The sequence below is a fragment of the Rattus norvegicus genome, chromosome 9 (genome assembly GCF_036323735.1).
Source record: "Rattus norvegicus strain BN/NHsdMcwi chromosome 9, GRCr8, whole genome shotgun sequence".
Taxonomy (NCBI): domain Eukaryota; kingdom Metazoa; phylum Chordata; class Mammalia; order Rodentia; family Muridae; genus Rattus; species Rattus norvegicus.
In genome coordinates this window covers 95,509,178-95,528,731 of record NC_086027.1, presented here as the reverse complement: position 1 = coordinate 95,528,731, position 19,554 = coordinate 95,509,178, and the positions used below count along the sequence as shown (strand labels likewise).

The 19,554-nt window shown below is 38.3% G+C and overlaps 2 protein-coding genes across 17 annotated transcripts in view; one reads left to right on the top strand and one right to left on the bottom strand.

The window, feature by feature from the left end:
- Gigyf2 (GRB10 interacting GYF protein 2) overlaps positions 1-19,554 on the bottom strand; it is a 125,785-nt gene that overhangs the window by 46,196 nt on the left and 60,035 nt on the right. For all 13 annotated transcript variants that reach the window (XM_039084707.2, XM_063266510.1, XM_039084708.2 and 10 more), the window contains one exon: positions 187-366. In XM_039084707.2, coding sequence (XP_038940635.1) covers positions 187-366 — 180 coding nt within the window. The remainder of the gene's footprint in view (positions 1-186; positions 367-19,554) is intronic.
- Kcnj13 (potassium inwardly-rectifying channel, subfamily J, member 13) lies at positions 332-19,504 on the top strand. 4 transcript variants are annotated; one of them, XM_063267793.1, is made up of 7 exons: positions 332-390; positions 2,076-2,146; positions 7,915-8,133; positions 8,803-8,948; positions 9,628-9,846; positions 14,621-15,096; positions 17,176-19,504. In XM_063267793.1, the coding sequence occupies exons 6-7, from the start codon at positions 14,637-14,639 to the stop codon at positions 17,796-17,798; spliced, it is 1,083 nt and encodes a 360-aa protein (XP_063123863.1). In that variant the 5' UTR covers positions 332-390; positions 2,076-2,146; positions 7,915-8,133; positions 8,803-8,948; positions 9,628-9,846; positions 14,621-14,636; the 3' UTR covers positions 17,799-19,504. The 4 variants fall into 4 exon arrangements, with proteins under 4 accessions (XP_063123863.1, XP_063123860.1, XP_063123861.1 ...); XM_063267790.1 differs by lacking the exons at positions 332-390; positions 2,076-2,146 and having other exon boundaries at positions 3,904-8,133; positions 8,803-9,217; XM_063267791.1 differs by lacking the exons at positions 332-390; positions 2,076-2,146 and adding an exon at positions 9,087-9,217 and having other exon boundaries at positions 3,904-8,948.

Below are 19,554 nucleotides of genomic sequence, written 5' to 3'. Positions count from 1 at the left end.
ATTTCCATCAACTGAGTAGATGTGTTGGAGAACTGTTCTCTTGAAATGTTTTCGTAGTAATAAGATTGGGCTGTGACAGCATAAATGATTTCTTTTTTAAAAACTATTTTCCTTTCCTATTAAATCCCAAACATTTTTGCATGGTCTCTTTTCGGTTCCTTTGTGCGTATACAAGACAACTCTTACCAGGACTGTGAGGCCGCCACCTCTCTCCATCCCTTCTTGATCCAGCTAATCGCCAACCTCCATCTTCATCTTCTCCATTTTGTTCCTCTCTAAAGATTCGCCAGTTTTCACTTTCTGACCGTATAAATTCATGCTTTCTCCCCACAGACGTTGGTCCACTTTCCTCAAAATTTGGTCTCCCTATAAACAAGATAAGAAAATATGGTGAGTTAACATAAGCTCTTACCAGTGAAAATTTTGGAAAACAATACTTCAAACTCCTACCCTATTGTTCCTTTCAATGTTCAAAAAGTATTAATTGACTATACATATGCAAATTATATATTTCTTATAGGTGAATGCTCAAAGACTGGGCAATTTTTTTCGGAGCTGGGGACCGAACCCAGGGCCTTGCGCTTGCTCTACCACTGAGCTAAATCCCAACCCCGGGCAATTTATTTTAGACAGAAATAAATAAAGGGCATATAGTGAAGAGCTAGAGAGATGGATAACGGGTTAGAGCACTGGCTGCTCTTGTGGAGAATCCTGGTTCTGCTCCCAAACCCACACAGCAGCTCAAAACCCTCTTCAGACCTCTGAAGGCACCAGGAATGCATGTGGTGCACACACGCACATGTAAGCAAAACAGGCACATACATAAAATAGTAAAATAAACCATTTACCCAAAAAGTCATATAATTAATACTCAACCAGTCTTCCTTCTACATAAGAACTCTAAGAGACTTAGTCCCCAGAACTATTAAGAATCATCATTAGTTTCTTTTAAAATCTTCCGAAAACTTCCCATGTGTACACTTGAACATATACATATAACTACTACACACATATACCCTGAAGATGTTATAACATACTGTTTTGAACTAGTGATATTTTCAAACAATAGTGCATCTTGTCAATCTTCCCCTATCAGAATATCCCTTTTTTAAAATGACATTTTTTATTACATGACTACCTTAGTTTACTTAACCAACTAGCATGAATGGCTCTCCAAAATTGTGGAATGTATTTCACATGGAATAGAATTTCAATCAACCATTTATTTAAAAAAAACAAAAACAAAAACAAAAACAAAAAACCTGGAAATTCAAAAGTGAAAGCTGTGCCTTGTAAGGCTGCACTTACTCAGCAATGTAGGAATATGACAAATTGAATTTTGGGCAGAATTCAAAGCTATGTTGTTTAAAAATGCCTTAAGAGCTATGTAACTGGTTTGAAAAATTGTAGGTGAAGAAAACGAAACTGGCACTTTAAAAGATAATTCTCAATTACGCAAAAAATTATTTTGCACTGTATGTGCTAGCATGTAATTCCCAACATCGTATCAATCTCGAATCAGTTCACTGAAGACACTGACACGCTCAGTCTGCAACAGTTACAGTTACAGCTCTCTCAGTGACATCATTTCAATTAAACCAGAACACAAGTTTTAAAGAAAAAAATAATCCAATGAGAAAATCCTTGTTTCTAGTTACCTTATAATTACATTTTATACATACTAAAATTTAACACACCGTTTGTTCACCCAGTTTTTAGAATGTTGGGAGGTATCATTCTACTAAATAATAAAATACCTTAGGACCAGCATGGCTAGATGGATCAGTGGATAAAGACACTTTTCATCAAACCTGACAACCTGAGTTCGACTCCGGAGACCCAAACGGTGGGATAGTAGAGAACTGATTTCCACAAGTTGTCATTCTGACTTCCACACACATGTACCCTCTACAGAGACACAGACAGACAGACACACAGAGAGGGGGGAGGATAGGAGGTGTGGAGAAAGGCAGAGACAGACAGACAGACTTGAAATTTAATTTTAAAAACCTCTTAGGAGAGAGTAAGGTCATCATCTAGGAAAGTCACGACTCTCTCTTTGCTATGGTCGGCAGAATCCTGGACAACCTCCTACCCCCAAGTAAGCCCTAGCTGCTGATGCTCATCAAATGCTTTTCTGTTAAAGGTAAGTTGAACTCACTGCCAAAAAATAGGATATACCTGAAATAATAAGTCATTCTATTGTGAAGTTGTTTTGGATTGTTTTATTTTGTGTTTTTGAAGACAGGGTCTCACTAGGTAACCCTAGGTGGTCTGGAAGTCACTACATAGACCAGGCTAGTCAGCCTCTGCCTTTGTGAGTATAGAGATTAAAGCCATGTATCACCATGCCTAGATATGAAATCTAAAATTTAAAAGGCGTCTGTTATTAAGCACCTTGGAATCATTCTCTAAAGGAAGCCAGCTACCACAGGATATCTAAGGTGAGCTCACATTACAAAGCCTTGAGCCTCTTCATTTCCATAAATTTAAGATAGAAACTGGTTCCAATCCCAAAAGAACTTTAAAATGACCAAAGAGTTAGGCAGACAGTTTTACTGCTGTTCCGTGAGACACTAGAGCCCAAGCCATGCTGCCAATAAATGAAGTTACTTCTTGCCTACAGAAGCAGAGAAATAAACATCTGTCATCCCTTCAGGGCATGGTAGCACAAACCAGTCCATCATCCCAGCTTTCAGGAGGTAGTAGAAGGTGGATCACATAAAGAGTCTGAAACCAGCCTGGGATAAGACCTTAATTCACAAGTCAGCTAAATTCTAGGGTCCTCTTATTACACAAAGACAGAAGAAACTATAACTGATTTAATCTTCCAATCTGAGAACATTGAGGATCAATACATAACCTACGGGAATTGTCTAGAATCACATAACATTATTAAATAGCATAGCAGAACTCAAATGTTAATGTCCTGATCACTCAACAGAAATCTATAGCACACTGAGTCAAAGTTACAGATTCAAGTGTGAACACAAGCTTTCCTTGCACTACAAGAGTTCCCAGGCTCTCCTTCTTAGATTAAGAGAGGTCAATACTTTTTACAAAGCATTGTTTGCTACATAGCTTCATGAAAAGTCTAGCTATCCTTATAAAAGAAAGCTTAAGAAAAAAACCTTTAATGTATCCAAATCTGAAAACAATGAGGGATTAATTTACCCTGTCACAAATGCTACAGGGCTGAGAGAGCACAGTACTAATCGCAAATGGCAAACCTAACAGAGCCACTCACGTTTATCATCTGCTTTTCTGCAGGGAGCCTTTGAGCAGTGAACACGTGAAAGTAGGCAATAGGCAATGTACCACTAATGCACAATGCAGGACTCAAATACCAACCACAGCTTTTCCTAGTGAAAAATATTAGATCTACTGATTAAATAAAAATTAAAGCCACTAAAATACAAATAATTCAATAATCTTAAACTGGAAGGTCTACCAAAAAGTTCAAGGCAACCTAAGCTACACTATACAGTGAGAAGAGAGTAGAGCAAGAGAGCAAGCAGGGAGCACACAAGAGAGCGAGCATGTGAGAACATGCGAGAAAGGAGCAGAGCAAGTCTACACGCGCGCGCACACACACACACACAAACACACACACACACACACACACACACACACACACACACACACACACACACACACACACACACACACACGTCCTCCCTCCCCTCCTTCCACCCTGGCTTCATTCACAGTTGGCCTCAGGTAACCCTCCTGCTTTTGCTTTGCAAATGGCTGGGTAGAGGCCATAGCCACACAGCATGAGTAAAACAGTCACTGAAATCTACATTTCAACTGCTTTAAATCCCCAGTTTTTATTTCTGAAAGCAAATATTTCTCTGTACTTATGCATCTCCAAGTGCTGTCAACAGGTCAGAACTTCTCCTCTGAGGGGAGTAGGTTTGACGTGAAGCAGTCTGAATGTATATGAACAAAAGCAAACCAGTATCAGAGTACAGATTTTAGTTACTGGTGGCTGAATTACTACAAACCGATTTCTAAGAACTGCTCTGTACTTTTTCACATGTCAAATAGTCATATGAACAACAGCAATAGGAATGTTTCAATTATGAATTATTGGTAAACCAAGGAAACCCAGAATGACAACAGTCCCTACAACCCACATCCAACCTTTAGGACCCAGACGTTTTCAGGGGGGAAAAGGTGAAAAGACTAACGGATGTGTAAACTGACTTCACTCTTTCCTGATCTCCTCTTCAAAAAATAAAATAAAATAAAGCCTTGTTAAGTGCGGCATTCTTAGGTGGACACATGACGACTGTGTGCTCCAATGAGTTTTCATCAGCAATTGTACAAAATCAACACCTTAGTTTAAAAAAAATAAAAAATAGCTCTCAAAAATGTCCACATATGCCCTCCCATCAGGTCTTTCAAATCTATACATTCTCCTCATTTCTTAATTCTGCCCTTTTGAATCATCTCTAAAATGTATTTGGTAGTGGGGTGCACACATACATCAAGATCCACGTGTGGAGGTCAAAGGACAACTTGGTGAAGCCACTTCTTTCCTTCCATTGTCACTGACTTCTGGGGATTCAGTTTGGGTCATCAGGCTTGCGCAGCGAGCACCATTGCCCAACTGAGCTCTACTGCCAGCCCTGATCTTCATGTGAATGGAGTATTATTTATGTCTGAAAAATAGCTTTTTCTTTTGTACTGATATACAAGATCTCACTCTATAAGTAGTTAGTTGTGATGTATTGCTTTTAAACTGTTGACATTTAGGTTGTTTTTTGTTTTTTGCTATTATGAACTGTACATTTATGAGCATTCTTACACACAAATTTCAGTGAGCAAGTAAATATTTCTTTAGGGGTGCATAATATTCAGCTTTTGTGATTACTATCATATATTTTCCCCTCAAAAAATGCTATTTCTTTGTCACCTGTCTTATTCAAACCTTGGGTAAAAAAGAACATGAAGCCTCTTCCATAAACAAACGTAATTAGGCAGACAGGATTCCAAAGACGCGCTTGAACACAGCACCTGCCCTCGAGGCCGCAGACCAGAGATACACATGGAAATAAAGGACCTGATACATTATCGTTGATACAATGTACTGATATACTTCACCTGATCGTCTTAATAACCACAGGAGATTAGGTTAAACCTCACATCACTATTGTTCCTGTGTGGAAAGGGATACCTGTGGGGTGGCTTCCCAAGATCACATAGCTGAGTCATGAATCAGAAATAGAGCCTCAGCCTGCAGCCTCCTAACCCATCTCTACTGCATTTCTCACAACTAAGCCCATTGGAAGCAGCCAGAAATTCTAGTAAAACTGAAACTGGAAGAGGAAGATCTAGGATTTAAACGCCTGCCAAGCTCCAGAAGGACTACAAACGGTACAACTTAGGGGCAGCTTGTCAGCATCTGCAGGCAGAACTAAGCTTATTTCAGTATTTCCTGAGAAATAATTTTTAAACGTATATTAATAAAAAAAATTTGGTTAGAACTCTTTTAATAGAAAGGTTTTGTTCTAGAAATTAATTTAAGATGAAAAATATGGCTTCAAACAAATATCAAAATTATATTTACAATTGCTATAAAACTAAAAAACTGACACTAAATGAAGAACTGCACTAATAGTTTGGAATCTGCTGTAATCTAATTACAGTAGGTACCTGGTTGTATCAATTCGGGTAGGTGGTGGAAATACCAGAGGTTCACTTGTACAACTTAGTTTTAAAAGAATTATAGACTTGTGTTTTATTTTTGTTTGTTTTGTTTCATTTTCAGGACAGGGTTTCTCTTTGTATCCCAGGCTGACCTGGAACTCAAAAGATTCACCTGCCTCTGTCTTCAGAATGCTGGGATTGAAGGCATGAGCCACCATGCCTGGTAGATTTGTGTATTCTTGATGAAACTTAAATGACAAACATCAAAGTTATTCACAGGCAGTTTAAAAGATGCTATCTTATGTTTTTTCTGTGCCTAACAATTGTAGTGTTCTATGATGGCCAGGGCCACAGTGAGGGCCACCCACATGGGTCCTTCTCAGCACTCAGACTCCTCTCTGTAATGTAGAAGCACTATAACAGTTGAGTAAAGAAGCACTCTGGTTAACTTCTTTTTAAAACTTAATTTATATACAAAGTGATTTAAAAGTGAATCTAAATCATGGGTGAAAACAGTATACAGGTTCCTAGCCAGAGAGACTGGGAAGACTACAGCAGGTCAGAATTTTCTTTGAAATATCTCAAGCAATAGGAATATGCCCCCAGCCCTAAGCCCTCATGCTTGCTGTCTGCTGGTACACACCTAGAATACTTGGGGAAGGCAGTCACCAAGGAGGGTTAACACACCAGTCTGGAAAGAGTGACTAGGAAAGCCAGCTATTCCCAAGCTACAGTCAAGGAAGGGTGAGCTCAGGGCTGAGAGTCCCTAGACTGGAAGCACGCTGTGACCAAGGACGCTTTGCTTTTCAGGGCAAGCAGTTTAATGCTTACAGAATCTTAATGGGTTCTATGATCTTCAAAAGAGAAAGAAAGAAAGAAAGAGAGAGAGAGAGAGAGAGAGAGAGAGAGAGAGAGAGAGAGAGAGAGGAAGGAAACCAATTAAATTTTTTTCTGTTCAATAAAGCAAATAGGATATTTTATCAGAAAACTGTATTAGCTACAGAATATTTTACACTCTTATGTCTTAGTTGCCTAAGGCATATAAAGCTGTTAAAATACATTTGTAGCATATTGTGTACAAGTAGTATCCCCAATGACAGTATATACTTGTTTCTCCCTTAATGTATTAAGACAGAATAGGAGTCTTCTACAAATGAGATTAAAACTGAGTGCTAGCTTCTGCCTAGTCTGACTGGGTGGACTTCCTAAGGAGAAGGAGCGGTAAGAGGGCACCTGTGTGCATGTTTGACTTGCAGCCAAAAATGGTGTTTATGGAAAACTTCAGATGGAGCCCAGAGGCACTCAGCCAACAAAATCTACAGCTGTGAAACTTGGAGCTTACAAGGACCCAATCTCCAAAAGCAAAAGCGGAATTATGGGACAGACTTTGAAGCTTGTTTATGTGCAAATTTTTGTAGCAAGTAACTTTATATTTCTCTATTAAATAGTGAGAGGGAACCCCATCCAAGTGTGGCCACTTACTTACCCTTGCTCTCAATAGTTACTTGTAAATACAATTCCAGAGTGGTGGAAAGAGGAGTTGAAAGTCTACCCTTAGGAGTCTCTAAACTTCTGCAGCCTAACCTCTGCTCAGCTGGTGAGCAGTCCTGAAAACACAGCCGCTTCTGGCTGGACAACAACTAGAGAAGCTGCAGCATGTAAGAATGTCTCTGAAAAAGTACCTCAAGCAATGGGCACATGTCCTTGTCCCCACAGCCCTTATACTCACAATGTACTGACAGCACACCCAGAAGCTGCCTGTTGTCCTACCACACAAACTAGAAAGAGTCTAGGTGTCTTTAACACAGTTAAGAATACTGTGGCGGCCAGTCAGGCAGACTTGATGGGAGAATAGGCAAGACACTACGCTATAAGGTCAACAAATCCTTTGTCATTTTAAAGAAAACTGTAGTGTATTTCTAGATTGTATACTGAAATACTTCAGCTAAAATAGGAATTAATACCTTTAGGGACAGAGATTTGGATCTAATAAAGACTAATTTACTTGTATATGGCACCTGGTATAATCATTATGTTTTTTTTTTTTTGGTTCTTTTTTTTTTTTTTTCGGAGCTGGGGACCGAACCCAGGGCCTAGGCAAGCGCTCTACCACTGAGCTAAATCCCCAACCCCAAATCATTATGATTTTTAATAAAAAGCAAATCATCAATGGGACAGTAGCATTTATGTCATACACAGAAGAGATGCTTCAGATCCAACTCCAACTCCTCACTATGACATACCTACTGTGTGTTTCAGGATGACGGTGCTGTATCCTCTGTGCCATTATCAATGTCACCTCAGCCAAGTTGATAGCACCAACTTAAATGACTGCCGTAGGATGCTGTGCTCCAGAGTCAAAGTATAACATCCACAGCCAGCCATCAGTGATCATCACTGTCCATGACAGGCCTTCAAGTTGGAAGCATTCCAGAATCAGGAATACCACACAAAGCCACTGTGTGGGTGCATGGCTGGGTATGTGTAGGTAAACTTAACAGTATCCTTAACTTACTGTATCATTTTTGTGTCCAAACAGCCTAAAATAGAGCACATTATTGAAAAAGTCTAGTCTACAGGCTCAGTATTAGGGAGGCTGATGCAGGGGAATTTACACTCAAGGCCACAGTAAACTATACAGTAGAAATTCCTATTTGTAAGGTGGCAATGGGGATGTGGCAGTGTCCTAAGTTGAATGACAAGCTTTTGTTTGACATACTATGCATAACAGTGGAAAAAGATACACTAACATGCTTGTGCTTTTGGGGAAGAAATATTCCTCTACTTGCTCTAGTGCCTTTGCTATTTCACTTAGGTGTTTTCCTCCATCAGCCAGCTAGAAAATGACACAAATTCCTACTTGCACACACAGAATAAGTCTTACACACCAATCTCACCTTGATTACCCTCCATCCCTGGTTCTAAAGGTCAAAGTTACTAGTGCTGTGTCTCAACTTGTATTGAAATGTCTGGCATTAATAAAACAAAGAAGGAATTAATGTATTTTTTAACTTGTGAAGGGAAGGAGAGGAATCCACAAAGTCGGATTTCCCTTCCTAAGTAGCATTAGATTGGTCTACATTCATAACTTTCCCAGCAGGCCTTTCCAAGCTTTTACTTCAAACAAACAGTGTCTTTGTTTTCCAGATCCTCTTATGTGTAACATTTGATCAAAGTTTTAAAACTGGCAGCTAACAGAGGAGAAGGAAATACTGCTCACTAGGCATTACACAAGGCCATACTTTTCAGCTCATGTGGAGGCTGCTACAAGCTGGACTGCTGACATTTTCTAGGTAAATACAATTTAGTACTGAGTTCCAGATCATGTACCCTGAATACTGTTTTATTCTACTTCATCACACATACCAAGACGAGACCCCTAAGGATCACTAAAGCAAGCCTTAGGAAAAATCCTTTCCTTTTTTCACCAGGATTCACCTTAAAGAGAATTACAAAGCATCAAGCAATCATATTCCTAGTCAAGCCTACTACACAACTTTAATACCGAACAAAGACCAAAGTTCTTCCTTTGCAATTAAGAAGGGGGGAGGTACTGTTTCAGGTAACTAAATGACCTATACCTACTATCGAAGTCATACTGATGAGGTGGGAATCTGATAAGAAAACCAGAAAAATCAACTCATCAATTATGCCTAAACATCCTTATCCAACTAAATCCCCCCTTCAAGAAATGGTGGAAAAAAGATTAGTGAAAGAGATATCTCACACTTTAACACGCAATATAAGGAGAGAGGGCTGAAAGGAAATCTTGCAGGGAATTTTATCCCTTTGAACTTTCAAATAAACTCTTAAATAAGATTATGCAAACTTACTAAAAACCGGTCCTGATTAGAGGGAAAAAATGCACCCCTTCTCCACGTCAGTTCTAGAGGCTTTCTCCAGAGTTGTTAAGGTTTGTGTTGGGTAAAGAAAGACCTCCTAACAAACCAGCATTCTTTTCCACATGATCAGAGCTAATTGGCCCCCCTGCAGACTAAGTGACCAATCACATCAGCTTCAGCTGAAACCAGCCCTCACGGACATTATAAACACAGGAATGTAAGCTGCAAAGCCAGTCCAAGACGAGAACCTACAAACGACACTGCAGGTTAAAACTACCTGGCCAAAAAGACAAGAGTCTGCTAGCTTCCTTAAGACCTTCCTTGGTAGGCTGATCCCACAAAAGAACTGGTGAGTACTTAAGTAACTTTCACTCTTACTCTTTCCTTTAGGGGAACAAGCAAGGAAGCTGACAGCTGATAGGAACAGAGCTAGATTGTTTCCAAGAGAGCTTTAGAACAGACATTACCTAGAAAGTCAGAGCTAAGGTTTGTTCTTTTCCTTAAATTTTAGAATTGGCCAACAGCCATGCTGAAAACATTAGTGAAAGGTTGGCTCTCATTTGTTTTAGTAAATACATACAATTCTTTGTTATAATGTGTAAATGTAGGAGAAGACCTAAAAAATTCAGTGGCTTTAAAAAAGAATGTGTGGGGTTTGTTGTTGTTTGTATGGAACTAGAAAAACCTCGAAATAAGCATATGGAAATAAATGCCAAAAGAAAATTATTACGTTTTAATTTTCTTAATCTTCAAGAGATGTGTATCCTAATTTAAATTTTCTTTTTAAGCAGGGGGTTATTACTAGCATAGATTCTGTATATAAGAAAATACAATATGAACTACTCTCTGAGCTTACATAATGGGGTTAATACTCACATTGTTTGCCCTAATTATAGAGGCCAGGAAAGGTGCTTATGAGACTTTCAACACAGCCTTTAAAATGTTTGCATAAGGCATGAACAAACACTGTATTCATTTAGCATTTCTAAGTGCAGCCTCTATCTTAACTGTGGGAACACGAATTACAGCACTCCTCTAGAAGCACAGCAACAGAAAACTAACTTTAAGGGCTACCATCTAATGAACAGAGCAACATTGTTATTTTGATGATTAATGAAGCTATCAAACTACCATTTTTAAAATAAGTAACTTTCCCATCAAACAATCTATAAATTAATAAATATTTTACAGCCCCCACATAGATACACACATAAATTTTCCACTTGTCTATTCTACTTCCTGCTGTGACCAGTTCATGAAAATCACACAAAAATCTAAATCTAGACAAATCCATTCCAAATGCACTCATAGTTAAATATAGCGCATACCTGTAACCCTAGGACTTGGGAGATATAAACAGCAACATTTGTTCAAAGACAACTGGCTATAAATGCTGACTTTGAGACCAACCTGGACTGTATGAGACCAGACTCAGAAAGAGAAGGGTGAGGAAAGGGAGGAGGGAAGGAAGTGGTTATGCATTCATGTGCTTGTGATAATGTAAAGTTACTTGAAAATATGTGTACCCATTAGACACATCTGAAGAGGAAGGGGAAAAAAATCCTATAAACATTAGGCAACAACAATAAAAAAAAAATTAAGGCCAGATAAGCAGACATAAAATCATACTGAAACCATCCTATAGAACACAGTTGAGAAATTAGGCATAAACTTACAAAGTGGCAGGTAGTGTTTCTGGAACCGTATTATTTGACCTCCCTTTTAACCACATTCTTTGTTTTAAATACCTGGCCAAGGGGACATGGGAGCTTGTCCAAAATGAGAGAGCTATGTACAGAGTCAGCGTCCTCAGGCCAGGCCAGGCTCCTATCCTTATGCACTACACAACAGGGACTGACTACATGAATGTACAGGGCAATCCACTAAGAAGCAACATTTTACTTCTCTCAACCTCTTGCCAAAATGATCCCATCGAAAGTCAACAATGTTTCATGGGGGAAAAACAAAACCAAAAATGTTTCACTGTTTTGATACTGGCCTTTTGACTTCCCTGCCAATGGCTTTTTCCATGTTATTTAGTTGCTGGAGGGAGGAAAAAAATGAAATTGTAGAGAGCCTGGACAAACACTGCTACAAAACCCATAGATAACCAACAGCAGTCATAAAAAGATCCAAGTGAAAATCCAGTGTGTGTGTAGAAAGGCTCTGCTTCCAGTGTGGGGTTATACAGCAATGAGACTGAAGCAAGGGGGAGTTTGCTTTGCTTCTGTGAGTGGGGAACACTTACTGCATTCCACTAGGACATTGGCTCCAAAGTCTGCACCTAATAAGTATTCCTGAAGAACCAATACTCCCTAGGCAGTCCTGCTTCTCTCCCTAGGCAGTCCTGCTTCTCTGGCTGTTTTGCTTTTGCTTTCTGAGACCTGCTCTCACCATGTAGCCTTGCCTGGCCTAGAGTTTACTGTGCAGATGAGACTGGGAGATCCTCCTGCCTCTGCCTCCGGAGTTCAGGAATTAAAGGCAGGTGCTGCCACCCCTAGCCTCTGTTGTAGTTCTTGAACACACCATTGCTCACAAAGGCTAACCAGAATCAAATGCTTTGGGTTTTAGCACTAATTCTAGACTTGGGTATGCTTGGGAATAATACTCAGAAACTGCTAATTTTATCTCAGAAAATTTGTCTCACTTTCATTTTGAAATGGGAATGGCATAAGTAGGTATTACTGTAAGTTAAGCATTATCAGCAAAACAAAGCAAGTAATACTGTTTACCCTATTCAAGGTATTGCCTTTTAGCCTCCCTTGAATTTGGAATGATGCCTAGCACAAGATAAATAACATCTATCAGCTACTATTACAAATCATTCCCACCGCAACAACCATGCATAAACTGGCACGGTTTAAGTTAATTACCTGAGTGACAGGAGTAAAAAGAGCATCTACTAAAAGTGCTAGAAACTAGCAAAGACTAGCTTTAGAGTACAGTACAGTGTGAATGCTGAATATACAGCTTCTTGTAGAAAAAATTAAAAGTATACTAACTGATTTTGCTGTGGTTAGCCAGACCATAATAATCCACAGCTCCCAAGCCCTCATGTCATGTGCACAGCACCTTGCCTTCTATACACTTCAGTGGTTCCATATGAGAAATGGAATCTCTGTGCACAGGGAAAGATGGGTGAACAGTATCAAAGTATCTTGTACCGCGTCTACAAAGGTTCTGTGATTGTTTCTAAGAGGAAAGAGATCTTTTAAAATATTTTAAGAATCTAACAAAATAAGGAGCATTAAATATGGGCTGAGGTGTGGCTCACTTGTCAGCACTCGCCAAACAAAAAAATACACCCAATGACTATGACAACTCAGTAGGGCAGTAAGTAATACAACATGAACAGTTTTGTTTTTTAAAGTCTATCACATGAAACTGAAATGCCCATCTGATCTAAATTGGAGAACTATCCAGTATTCAATCAGCTCTAGCTCAAATCTGAGGAAAATATGAAAGAATGTCCCGGGTACCATCACCAAGGATTGCAACAGTCTCGGGACAAAAGGGAAAGCCATACATACCAAATCCCGTAACACAGAAAAACAGTCTACAAAATCCCAGAGTCTCAGACGGACTAACCCATCAAACCGAGCAATCTCACACGACCTTCTTAGGTATCATGCAACATGAAGAAAGCAGCAAGATATGATAGCACTTAGTTGTAATTGTCTTTAGAGAGGACTGAGGCAGGAGAATCCAGAGTTCACCAGCCTAAACATGAAAGGAAACAAAAATAGGGGAGTGGGGTTGCAAGAGTGGAGCACAAGTGGGTATGCGGCATTCTCAAGGTAATCTACTTTGGAAGAAGCACCCTTAATAAAAACAAGGCCATGGTTTTTATTACCTTTTTTTATTACCTTTATCACAGGTAATAAGTAACTTGTTCCTGAGAGTCATGACACAAAAGTCTTGATATATATATTTATCATGTCCAAGGTTGGTCATACAGTAGATATTGATAACATAGAGAAATGCCTAACCCTTCATGAAAACTGTTCACAAGAAAGAAACTGATTAAACTAATATCTTTTCAAATTTGTCATCTGATCTCTTAATGTTTATTTTTGCCTTTTAAGTTCTTAAAACTACTTCTTTTGGTTTACTTATTCTCAAAGCTACTGTCTTTCAAAGCTGGAAGGAGGGCTCAGTACAATAGCATTCACCTAGCATGCACAAGGACCCAGGGTCCATTCCTAGCACCAGGGGCAAGTGGTATTATCTAGATACACGTAGCTGGAATGTCTTTTATTGGTGTGCAGGGTTGAAGCAAAGGCCTTATATATGTTAGGGAAGAACTTTACCAGGAATTCCTTGCATTGCCAAGATTTGATATGGACAAAGGTGTGTGCTCCACAGCTGTCCATTCATCAGCCAGGATAGAAATAATATAGGAATATATCCATGATGGCAAAATAATACAACATTTTCACAAGGTTTTAAATAGGCTAATTCTAAGGAATACATTATTCTTGGGCCACTGAGATGTGGCTTAGTGGGTAGAGGTGATTGTTATTAACTCTGATGACTGGAGTTTCCACTATAAAGTCTAACTTGAAAACACACGCAGATCTGGGGGCCTGGATCAATGTAGGTGCTTGCCTAGCATGCTCAAGGCCCAGAGCTCTGGGTTCAAACACCAACAACTGCAGGAAAACAAAGTATTTGTAGATAGTTAATGCTAACTTTCCAAATGATTTTTACTTATTTACAAAGTAAAATACTAACGTTTTTAAAACTAGTCTTTTTAATTGTCATTATTCATGAAGATTAGCAAATTTTTTAAATTTGTTATTTAGAAATAATATAGTTAACTCAATAAATACTTAAGGCCTAAATTTGTACAAAGACAACATGTAGGTTTTTTTTAAAAGCACAAATTATAAACTTCACCCTCTGGAATTCTAAAATATATTTAGAAAACAAAGTATTAAATGGTGTTTTTACAGTCAATCAATGAAAGTGTAAAAAATATCCTAAAGTAATACATAACTAGTAAACAGATGACTTGACCAGTAATTGCCCTCTCATGTAAACACTGTAAGAAAGCTTCATAACTCATGAATGCTAGCTAACTCTCAATTAGTTAAGGATTAACTATTTCACTCTTGTTTCAGAGAAACACAGCCTGAGATGGACAGCAGGAATTGTAAAGTTAATGCTCCTCTCCTAAGTCAAAGATACCGGAGGATGGTCACAAAAGATGGCCACAGCACACTTCAAATGGATGGTGCTCAAAGAGGTCTTGTGTATCTTCGGGATGCATGGGGAATCCTAATGGACATGCGCTGGCGCTGGATGATGCTGGTCTTTTCTGCTTCTTTCGTTGTCCACTGGCTTGTTTTTGCAGTCCTCTGGTATGCTGTAGCTGAGATGAATGGTGATCTGGAAATAGACCACGACGTCCCGCCTGAAAACCACACTATCTGTGTGAAGCACATCACCAGTTTCACAGCTGCGTTCTCCTTCTCTCTGGAGACACAACTTACAATCGGCTATGGCACCATGTTCCCCAGTGGGGACTGTCCAAGTGCAATCGCCTTACTTGCCATACAAATGCTCCTAGGCCTCATGCTAGAGGCCTTTATCACAGGTAATTATTTTTTTTTTAAATACTACAAACCTTTTATAAAGTATTTAGTTGGCTAAGACAAAACTGTTTATATTGTTATAAGTAATTTATTTGTATTATTATAAGCAGGTGATGCCAAAGAAAGAAATGAAACAATCTAGGGACAAACAATAGAAATATAAAGAATTTTGGAACTACATAAGAAAAAAGATCATATGCCATTAACTTACAGGAATATGCTTTCGAAAATAGTAACAAAAACCATAAAAGTCAGTTCACACAGAAGTTATTTTGCTGAATATGTAAGGAAATTAAATGCAAATTTTAAGCCACGTTACCTGATATACATCTGGCTTTTTGTTTATAATTTATTTTATGTGAATTGGTGTTTTGCCTACACATATGTCTGGGTGAGGGTGTCAGATCTGGAGTTACAGACAGTTGTGAGCTGGCATGTGGGTAGTGGGAATGAACTCAGGTCCTCTGGAAAATCAGTCAGTGCTCCCAACTGCTGAGCCATTTCACTAGCTCACTTTTTATCTTTCTTCTTATGGTAAAACCTTCTACTTGGAGATCACCTATTCAACATGTACTCAATACAAGGAAACCCATAGCAACACATTCAGCGCCATCTTTTAAAGTTACAAACACACACACAAAATGCAATGTGAATATGGACATAAATATTTATTTATATTTCTGGTAATATATAGTACTCCATAGGATTGGTTCTTTTTATGTAACACACACAATTAAAAAAATACATACTAATCGACTAATTGAAGATAAGCACTGAGCATCATAAAAGATGACCCAAGGCGCTACCAAATGGCTCTGCATCCTGTAACAAATCACTTAACTTCATAAGAATGTCCACATTGGCTCAGTTCTTAAATTTAAGATAACCTATATATTTAGATGGGAACATGTTTAAATTTGTGTGCTAACACCTAACTAAATTTGCCATTTATTTCAATTATGAAGTTATACATAAATATATATGATATGCATATTAAATTTTATAGATTAGATAAATGGATTTACTGATGAACAAATGACAAATAAACTGAGAGGACAGATTGATATCCTCACACTGCCTGTACCATAAGCACTTACAATGTAAGTATTGGATTTGTACAAACGATTCAGTGATTAAGAGCACTTGCTGCTCTTATAGAGGACCTGGCCCTATATGTATTGAGATTTAAAGTATTCTGTTCAAAAAAAAAAAAAAAAACAAAAACAAAAACAAATTTCAATGGTTTTTAATTTAGGTGCCTTTGTGGCAAAGATTGCACAGTCAAAAAATAGTTTTCTTAATCCGATTCACAGACTTAGCAGTTGTAGCTCACAAAGATGGCAAACCTAATCTTATCTCCCAAAACACATGTGGCAGCTTACAATAACACCTTTTTCTGGCCTCCTCAGGCACTGGACACACATACACACACACATACATTCAAGCAAAACATCATACACATAAAGTAATTTTAAAAGACTATGATTGTTATAACGATTGCCATATGCCTCACCAGCCTGCCAACAGGCTCTGTGCCACAAGAATGGCTAGGAAACGCTCATCTACATCTTGGGGTGGGACACCAGTGTATACTTAAAAGATACACTGAATCAACTTACAGCCAATTTCCCCAAAAACTAGCCTTCTAGAAGTTTCAGAATTAACAATTCTTTCCTGCCTCACTCCTTCTTGCAGCCTCTGCTCTTGTAACCACCCTCCTCTCAATGTACTCTTCATTCCAACCTGAGTTACACAGCAGGCGTCACGCTCAGTTCTTGAACTTTGTAACTTACAAGACAATGTTTTACATTTCTTCATAACAAATCAAATTTTTCTTACCCATTTTGAAATCATGGGGTTTTTTTTTTGTTTGTTTGTTTGTTGGTTCTTAACAGAATGAACACACACACTTTTAAAGTACAATTACCCTAAATTACAATAGGATAAATTTCTTACTCAGTGGATGTGAGAAATATTTAACTACTTGACAGACTCTTCTCATTCAGAAAATGTATTGAGATTTAAAGTTTTCTGTTCAAAAAAAAAAAAGAACAAAAACATTTCAATGGTTTTTAATTTAGGTGCCTTTGTGGCGAAGATTGCACGGCCAAAAAATAGAGCTTTCTCAATCCGATTCACAGACTTAGCAGTTGTAGCTCACAAAGATGGCAAACCTAATCTTATCTTCCAAGTGGCCAACACCCGGCCCAGCCCTCTGACCAGCGTTCGGGTCTCTGCTGTACTCTATCAGGAAAGAGAAAATGGTGAACTCTACCAGACCAGTGTGGACTTCCACCTTGATGGCATCAGTTCTGAGGAATGTCCATTCTTCATCTTCCCGCTAACCTATTATCATACTATCACACCATCAAGTCCTCTAGCTACCCTGCTCCAGCATGAGACTCCTTCACACTTTGAATTAGTTGTGTTCCTCTCAGCAATGCAAGAAGGCACTGGGGAAATCTGCCAAAGGAGGACATCCTACCTACCCTCTGAGATCATGTTACATCACCGATTTGCAGCTCTAATGACTCGAGGTTCCAAAGGTGAGTATCAAGTCAAGATGGAGAATTTTGACAAGACTGTTCCTGAACATCCAACTCCTGTGGTCTCTAAGAGTCCACATAGGACTGACCTAGATATTCATATCAATGGACAAAGCATTGACAATTTTCAGATTGCTGAAACAGGGCTGACAGAATAAGACTCATCTACATCATCCTACTTCTTAATGTATTAAATATATGCAGCCAGCTATGCAGCTATTTTCCTTCACTGTATTTCATGTTTCCTTGTTCTCAATGCTGATTATATCATAGTAATCATGTCGATGCCCACAAAAGAAAAAGAAAAAGAAAAAGAAAGGCAAAGCTAACTATACACATCCCCAAAAAACAAAACAGTTCTAGTTACCTAATTTATATCAGAGGTAATCTGTTCTTGTCAATCTGATAAGTATCCATGCTAGCAAATCTGCAAAGATGTAGGCATGGTAACAGAAGGGAAGATAAAATGGACAGTGATGGCATACAGTTGGACTCTAAGAAAAATCACCTTTCATTTTCATCTGTAAACTCAAATAGTCTACTTTCAAACCTAGCTCCCTGGGTGGAAAGCTGATTTCACAATATTTAGTGAACATCCTTGTACAACTTTTATTTTTTCAAGACAACAAACATCATTCCTTTAATTCTTTAAACTACAAAACTAGGGTAAGTATTATCTCCTCAATTTCTAACAGCTAGAAATAAAAGTACAAAAGAAAAGTAACAATATCAATGTTTAGATAATCCCCAAAGCATTTGAATACAACACCCAAACACACATGTATGTGCAGTTATGTATTTGTGGTAAATATTCAGAACAAATAAGAAAAGCTCTGGCCCAGATAGAACTTGTAGGGTGGTATTTCTGTTAAGGAGATGCAAAACTGTATGTTTCTAATATGTTAAAGTCTGACTTGCAGAACACTCAAGTAATCCAAAAGCTCATCCCTTCGTCATTTGAACTGCTTCCGCCCTGAGTAAAAGATTGTCTTCATACTCGTGACCCATTCAATGGCATAGAAGTCCTACAAACTTTCTAAATACAAATATGTATTTACGTTTTTATAAATCAAGGGCTTAATTAAATATATAACTCAACTGGGAAAAATCCCCAATAGATAAAGCAAAAAATTAGGTAACAAAGTATTTTCAAACCCAAATTCCTGTTTCCAACATCAAATAGCTCTTTCTATAAACACAAATGCGTGTTTATTCACCAGTGGGAGGCTGGACTGGCGGATCTCTATTATTTCATTCCAAGTCTAATATTCCATGAAAACTATGCTTTCTCTGCCTGCTTTTATTTTATATATACTAAGATGAACCCCTTTTTATATCCAGCTTAAAATACTTCTTTAAGTAATTTTCATTTGAATTAAAAAACTGAGCTGAGTTGTCCTTTAGCAAAACAAAAACAAAAAAAAAATTATACTATCAAGTTTCAAAGAGATCTGCATGGTTTCTCTTCCATTTCCCTTATTTGGAATTAAATGGGAAAAGTAACAGATTAACTTTCACTGCAGTAGATGAGCCGGTCACAATCATCTTGAAATATAGACTACATAACAGTAAATGTTACAGACAGCAGGGAGTCACATTTTTCTACTCAAAAAAAGCAAACAAATCTAGACAGAAAGAAAACGACGACGATGACGACAACAACAACATTGGAGTGCCCTACGAATGGTAATAGCAGAAGACTATTAAGAACAGAGAACCTATTTACTATAAAGTATGACTGCATAGAAATGAAGCATACACTCTTCCATGACAGGCAGACCAACTTAAGACTGCTGATAAAGAACAGAGATTCCTATGAACAAGATTAACCCGAACTGTGAAAATAAACTGTATGTGAGACTCCTCTGAATGCTCCTTCCTAAAGAACACTTACACAGCTTTCAAATTTATAAA